The sequence below is a fragment of the Lathyrus oleraceus genome, chromosome 1, assembly GCF_024323335.1.
Source record: "Lathyrus oleraceus cultivar Zhongwan6 chromosome 1, CAAS_Psat_ZW6_1.0, whole genome shotgun sequence".
NCBI lineage: Eukaryota > Viridiplantae > Streptophyta > Magnoliopsida > Fabales > Fabaceae > Lathyrus > Lathyrus oleraceus.
Window position 1 is genome coordinate 43,916,961 of NC_066579.1, and position 7,953 is coordinate 43,924,913.

At 43.9% G+C, this 7,953-nt stretch overlaps 1 protein-coding gene across 1 annotated transcript; it reads left to right on the forward strand.

Moving 5' to 3' along the window:
- Positions 1–1,659: 1,659 nt before the first annotated feature.
- LOC127095085 (uncharacterized) lies at positions 1,660–6,071 on the forward strand. The gene is made up of 2 exons (XM_051033847.1): positions 1,660–1,792; positions 4,200–6,071. The coding sequence occupies exon 2, from the start codon at positions 4,246–4,248 to the stop codon at positions 5,965–5,967; it is 1,722 nt and encodes a 573-aa protein (XP_050889804.1). The 5' UTR covers positions 1,660–1,792; positions 4,200–4,245; the 3' UTR covers positions 5,968–6,071.
- The last annotated feature ends 1,882 nt before the right edge of the window (positions 6,072–7,953 follow it).

The window sequence follows — 7,953 nt, forward strand, 5'->3', positions numbered from 1 at the left end:
ATTCGAATCTCACCATTTGTGCAATAATGATATGCGTTAGAAAGAGTGATGAACATAGGTTACAATGATGCTTTTAGTTTTGCAAATGCTTGCCTGTGTAGTGAGAAATCGCGATTTGAAAGTATGATCCAAAACCCTAACATGCTCGATTCAAGAATTTTAGGAACAATTAGGGAAAATAGTTTGGATATTTGGAATGTGCTTGAGAAGACGGTTCGAACGAGCTATGGCTTGTTAATTTTCGTTAGGTTTTGATGTTCATCATGATTTTCGAATTTCTGGAATTTCTCCATGTGGAAGACGATGAAAAGGAGTGTTTGATCCAAAAAATGATTTGAAAATTCAAAAAAAGCTGTTTCCCGCCGGTACCGGAAATTACAGAAATGTCATTACTATTTTTTAGTTAATTTCATTTAATTATTAGAAAAATGTTTAACACATTAAAAAATTCAGAAAAAATAGTAAAAAAAATCAGAAAAATATGGAAATTTTTTCTATAGCTTCCTTGGTGAGTGTAGGTTTTTTTTGACCTATTGGTCAAAGTTGTGCTTGGGGAATATTTTATTTGACCTAGGGTTTTCCATTGTATGTCCATTTTTGATACATGTTTGTAATTTGATCATGAAATGCTCATAATGTAGAATAAATTCTTGAAACTTTTTGTGGTGGTTCTTGACTCATTGAGGATTATTTATATGTAAATTTCATGAATTTTGGATACCTGGTTAGAGAGCAGCAAATTCTGGAACTTAGGTGTGACAATTTGTGTCACACCTCATTATGTCAACTTGCAGGATTTTTTTGAGTGACCTATACATGTTAGAATTGGCTGAAATTTTGCATGATGGTTAGTTAGCATGTTGAGATATTGTATGAATTTTTGTGGAATTTTACATTGCATTTTCAATTTGATCATGATTTTTCATTTCTGGTGGTTGAAATTGCAAGCTCATATGACATAGGTTGGTAGAATGATTGGGAAATCCTCATATGGAATTGTATGGTCATGAAATTTGATATGCATGTTGTAGACACATAATGTGACCTTCCTGTTTTGGTCCCATCCATTTCTTTTTTGTTTTCAATGAGATATGAATTTTTGAAGTGGATGTATGCATTGATGGTGTGAATTGAAGCATGAAATTGTGTCTGTTTTTGTTGATTTTCATTGACATGGTTCCATTTGCCCAATTAAGCTCAAATTTGACATGGTAGACCTTGATTGACCCCTGTTTAGGTGTATTTAATTTGAGAATTTTTGGATTTATTTTGATAGGGATTTGAAGGCAATACTTCTGTTTGTATGTTTGGTGGTTCATTTGGCATCATTTGACTTCTTTTGTGCATGAATTGAATATGATGGATGATATAAACATGAGACCAATGATGTTGGCTCTTGTTTGATGATAATTTGATGTTGGTTGATGAATACCTTGCTGTTTTAGATTTTTCTTGCTTTTGGACCCTAGGCTTGGCCTAGTGGTCTAGTTGCTAATATTTGCTTGATTTTTCAGGATCAAAAAGGCAATGCACATGGAGAATGATTCAAATTAACTTTAATTGATGTTGTTGATGTTTGTACACTAACATAATTATGTTTTGTAGGTTGTGAAGCATAGGCTTGAGCCTTGGCTTGCTTTGTTTGTGCATAGCTTGTATAGTTTGTCTGATTGAACTTGCTGTTTGGTTTTGTCTGTCTGAGTACTAACTGTGTTTGACTGTTTCCAGGTACTTTAGTTGCTCAGTTCCTTGCGAACTTTTGCTTTGCGTTGCTTAAGCAACTTGCATTGAGGTAGGTCTTCTTGACTTCATGTAGTCTGGAGACCCGGCTGTTACCGGGCCGGGCAAATAAATGTCTGAAGTCCTCCTTAAGAGGCAATGATTGTGGTTGTTTATTTTTAAGCCCAAGCAGGAAAAGTCCTTCAAGTAAGGCAATTGGTGGAAGGTAGGGACAAGCAACCTGTCCCCCACTATTCAGTTGAGTCTTCTCCTTGCTCCCATTACATGGTTGTAGCATTGAGATCAAAAGCCCAAGATCTGTTGTGTCAGAGTCTTCGAGTATAGAAGGGTTCCCCTATTCTGGATCCATGCTCATTTGTCAGCTCTCCCTGGTTAGGGATAAGAGCTGTGAGGTCTCATCCTCACTTCATCCTTTCATCTGCTTCACCTTAGCCTCGTAATGGCAAGGTTAAGAGCAAACGCAGCCCGTACAGACGACTTGCTTAGGCAGTCAAACCTGATTGATTGAGCCCCCTTGTTTGGCTATAGTGCGTGATATGTGGATATCTGATTGACATGTTTGTTTGAGATGCCTGTTCTCATTTAATGCTGATATATGATTGTATGCTTGTGTGCTAGCTTCTTCCCTGGTTAGGTTAGTTTGCTTATGCAAGTAGGATAGAAAACCGAACTTAGGGTTAACGATGCATGACAACATTAGGCTCGAGTCTCAGCTCCCTAGTTGTGTGTCTTTCCCCGGTTTCTGGTTAGCAATTCAGTCCTTTTCAGGGGAACTACATCGCCCTGATCCTTGTTCCAGACAAGGTATGTAGGCAGGTGGTCGTGCGAGACCACTCCGGGCAACCTTTTTCTTTTTTGCGTGCGTTTATTTGTTATCTGACTGTGTGTTTGGGTTCGGATGCCGACGTAAGCCCAGTGATTGGCTGTCGGGCTCCACGTTTGCCCTTTTGAGTATGTTTTGGTTCGGATTCCGACATAATTCCATCAAGTGGTTGTCGGGCTCCATGTTTGCCACCCTTGCTTGTTTGTGTTGTTTTGTGTTGTTTGGCGTGCGTAAGCCGAACTACAGTGGCTCTGATTCTTGTTCCAGACAAGATATGTAGGCATAAGGTGCGATACCTTATCGAGCCCGTTCCTCTTAACCCCACCTGCGTTCCCCGTGTGTGTGTGTGATGTTTAGCAACCTTTTCTTTATTCTAGGACGTGGATCCCTAGGAGTACCTAGGACGTGAGGGGTGCTAATACCTTCCCCTCGCGTAACCGACTCCCGAACCTTTTCTCTCTGGTCGCGAGACCATGTCTTTCCAGGTTTCTCTGAGTGTTTCCTTTCCCTATCTTGGGATAAATAACGTTTAGTGGCGGCTCTGTGTGTTTTTATTTTTAGGCTCGCCGGTTGTTTTTTCGCAGGATGCGACAGCTGGCGACTCTGCTGGGGACAAGGCATGTTGACCTATGCTGGTCCATCGTCCCTAAGCGAGTCTCTCCTAGCGCTTTAGGATAGGTTTGGTTGCTTGTTTTGTTTATTTATTGCATTTATTATACTAACCATTGTTTATATACTTGCATTAAATATGTGCATGCATCATTACTGTCATGTTGCCATCTTCCTCTGCAGGTGGTTCTGTTACTTTGGGGTGGGTGTTCTGAGTGGGGCTAAAACCCAGGCCCGAGTATACACCTAGGACTAGTGTGGTCTCACGTTGCCTCTTTCATGTTAAGTCAACATGTGCCTGGCGGCGTGATGTGCCACAAGCCGGACGAGGCTCACTTGATAGTGCTCATCTCTGTGGATATTCCGCTTTGTTTGAGTCACTCCATTTGAGTTGTTGACTCTGGTGACCGATCATTCCCGGATCTTTGGTTTAGACGATTTTAAGGGAGCTACAATGGCACACCCGAAAGGGCAAACCCATTGAGTATCTCCGCCCGATTGTCGAGACCATTATCCGCCTTAGGATGACTTGATTAGAACTTACCTGTGAGGGGAGGGTTGTTCTGTCAGATGTTTGTTCAGATAGCCTTCAGATGGTGACTTTTGATCAGAGATTCAGAGACATAATTATAAGTCGGATTTATGGTCATTTATTGCCGTGACGCCGGAGTGCTGTCAGTGACTTATCAGTGGGGATCCGTTTATTTCGGATTCCCCGGGCCGAGATATGTATCAGTGGGGATCCGTTTATTTCGGATTCCCCGGGCCGATTCAGATGGTGATGGTGTGTCTGCTCAGAGATGGTCTGGTGTTGATGATGATGATGATGCATCTGTCTTCCGTTTATTTCGGAACCCGTGGATCAGATTGGTGATTATTTGTCCACTCAGATGGTTATGATCAGTTCAGAGCCCAGATTCAGTACAGATGATCAGATGGCTTGGAGGATGGCAACGCATTGCATTCATTCATCAGCATCATTGCATTTTGCATTATTTGCATCTAACCCATGTTTACCCATATGCAGGGACACTTTTGATCGAGATTCTGGTTGAGAGATTTTCTGCTCCAGTATGAGGACCGGTTTGAAGAACAACATTGCTTACAGTTTCTTTGATCCAGAGATTGGTGTGCTCAAGGATATGATAGCATTGATTACTCCTGACCATGTGGGAATGTTTAGAGAGTCATACGGCGGTATTCTGAAGATGGTTTTCAGACTCACTGACTGCGACAGGAGCGCCATCCACACTCTTCTTCAGTTCTATGACCCTGGGTTGAGGTGTTTCGTTTTTCCAGACTATCTGTTGGGACCTCTGATGGAGGATTATGTCAGCATCCTGGGTATTCAGATCCGTGATCAGATTCCTTTTCATGTCACCAGAGCAGAGCCAGATGTCCTTGGAATTTCACGTGCTCTTTATTTGAGTCCGGAAATGGTCAAGGAAGGTTTGAAGGAAAAAGGAAAGCTACCCGGGTTTCATTTGAGTTTCTTGGAGGCCAATGCCAAGGAACATGCTGCTGTGGGTAACTGGAAGACGGTCTGTGCTCTGATTGCTGTGAGCATTTATGGGATTGTGTTGTTTCCTAACCAGAAGAATTTTGTGGACCATAATGCTATCAGATTGTTTATGCAGAGAAACCCTATTCCTACCCTGATTGGAGATGTCTACTACTCAGTGCATAACAGGAATGAGAAGAGGCGGGGTGGTCTGGTTAGATGCTGCTCTCAGTTGCTCTTTAGATGGTTCATGGGGTATTTGCCTTCCCGAGGTGCTTTTGTTCAGATTGACCCTAGTGTCAAGTGGTCCTTCCGATTGATGGGTCTGCGGGCTGATGACATTGCTTGGACTCATAATGGTTTAGCTGGTCAGGACTTCATATGTAGTTGTGGGAGTTTACCTAATGTGCCTTTGGTGGGAGTTCAGGGTTGCATTAATTACAACCCGATGCTTCTCCGGAGACAGATGGGGTTTGCTATAGAGGGTCCTCCCCTCGGGCGAGAGATTCAGGAGTCCTTCTATTTCCCGATTGATGGTAACCAGACCAAGTTGAGGCAGGTATTGGACGAATGGCGAGATATCCAGAGGAGGGGTAAGGTTCCTTATGGCAAAGTCAACTGCCGGTATTTTCCACTATTTGAGGATTGGTTGCGGAAGAGGATTGAGTCTACATTTCTACCGTTCCCTGGAGGTGACTCAGTGTGTCCTAGGATTGAGGGTCCAAGTTCTTCTGTCAGCATGGAGGAGTTCCTTGAGATGAAGAGGGCCAGAGATCAGTTACTTGCAGAGAAAGCGGAGTTGGAGAGAAGTGTTGCTCATTTTCAGGCAGCTAATCAGGAAATCAAAGTGAAGATGGAAGATCAAGACAAGCGACATGCTTTGGAGGCCAAACGCTTCGAGATGGATACAGCCTACTATGGGAAGATCAGCCAAGCTTTAGCATCGTCCAACAGGGAACATGACATCACAAAGGAGAAGCTGTTCAGAGCATCGAAGGTGATTGAAGATGAAAAGAGGAGGCAGATCATTGTCCGGGATCAGAGAGATGACAGAGTCAGGGGTCTCATTGCTGAGTGGGAGGCAAAGCTGCAAGTCAAGGAGTCAGAGAAGCTAAAGATCATTGCAGAGAGAGATCACTATATGGCTGAGAGAGACCACTACTTCAGGCAGATGAAGATTCATCAGAAGGAAGTTGGAAGACTACAGCAGAAGAATACCGAGCTCAGGTTCGCCGCAGAGTTCGCGAGGATGGAAGATGAGATAGGGCCATCTGTGGGACCCTCATCTAGCTAGATCTTTCATTTGTGTTGGATTACCGTCAGGCTTGTTGACGGAATTCACTTGTCTGTATTTCTTTCCAATTTTGGAGGATTGTATTTGACTTTGTCTGGTTGATGTATGACTATGGCACTGTTTGTACACTTTTTGGTTATGTAATGATGGTTTCTATTCAGTGATTGGTTGACAAGCTTTATTTGCTTTACCGTATGCACTTACACAAGCACACACATGGTTGGGGGGAATCATGCTAAATCACATATCTCCGATCTGCACGATGAAATCAAACACTGCTAATCAGAATGTTAATGTCGGCTTATTATTTGTCTCGATGATGCCAGGGTCGAGAGACAAAGTGTCCTTCGTATGGATAGACACTGCATACATGCATTAATCATGATAACTTGTGTTTTATTTTGCAGGTGACTATTACTAACGTGCTTGTTTGTAAACAGGAACCATTGCTCGCGCTCGAAGAGTAGTACCCCTGCACTCAACTCGCCCTCACCGATATTACACAAGAAGAAACACTCCCAGACTCATGGAGCTTCCCAGTGCTGATATGCTGGAACTGAAGGAGAAAATGAACGAACTGATCAATATAATGCAAGGTTTTGCCATTGGTCAGAAGGCTCTCGCAGATAAGGTTGAGAAACTCGAGCGGGTTTCTGCTGTGAGCAGTGGGGTCAACCTGGATGGAGTCTCCAACCAGGGGCAAGGATCTCGTGATGGTGGGAAGAGGACAACAGTTGGTCTGGTGAATAATGCTGGTGGTGTTGGTGGCCAACCGGGGCAGAATACGAAAGACAACTTTGTGCCTCCGTTTTATGGGTTTGACGAGGATCAGGAGGAAGATAGAGAGGCTGACCAGTTCTCTATGCGAAATGAGCCTTTTGTGCCTTACGACATTCCTCCTCAGAACAAGGAAATTCAGCTGCTGGCTGAGAAAATCAAAGTGCTGGAGAGCTATGCCACGCCTGGGGTGGTAAACATGTCCAACATGGGATTGGTGGAGGGAATTGTGATTCCTCAGAAATTCAAGGCGCCCGCATTCGACAAATACAATGGCAGTTCTTGCCCGGAAACCCATCTCCAGGCATTCGTCCGCAAAATCTCGGCATACACCGCAGATCAAAAACTGTGGATGTACTTTTTCCAGGACAGCCTGTCTGGGGGCTCCCTGGAATGGTACACCAAGTTGAGATCTTCTGATATCAAAAGCTGGCAAGATTTGGGAGATGCTTTCTTTAAGCAATACCAATTTAATGCTGATATGGCTCCGAGTCGTACCCAGCTGCAGGGTATGTCTCAAAAGCATAACGAAGGATTCAAGGAGTATGCTCAGCGATGGAGAGAACTGGCTGCGAGGGTGCAACCTCCTCTGGTGGACAGGGAGATGTCGGATTTGTTTATGGGGACCCTGCAGGGGCCGTTTGCAGAACGAATGGTGGGGTGTCCTGTTACCAACTTCTCTGATATCGTGGTAGCTGGAGAAAGAATAGAGAGTTGGTTAAAGCTGGGCAAAATTCAGGGTGCGTCTTCTTCTTCTTCAGGGTCGAAAAAGCCGTTTGGTAACAATGGTGGACAGAGGAAGAAAGAGGGAGATACCAGTGCAGTGTACGCTCAACGTGGACCCAGTAGGGACCGTTACTTCCAGCACAATGCTGCAGTAACAATTCCTGCTGAGTCTCATTCAGCACAACCGCAACAACAACAACAGCAGCAACAGCAACAAAGACAACAACCCTTTCAGCAGAGACAACAAAGGGCTGGTTATCAGATCCGAGGCAGAGCGCAGGATCGTCAATTTGATAGGCCTCCAGTGAGTTATGCTTTCTTGTTTAAGAAGCTGCAGGATTTGGGCCTTGTGCAGACCAGAACTCTGGCACCTTTGAGACCTGATCAAAGGCCAGCCAGTTATGATGAGAATGCTAAATGTGAATTCCACTCGGGTGCGCCCGGGCACAACATTGAGAACTGTAAAGCTTTTAAGCACACAGT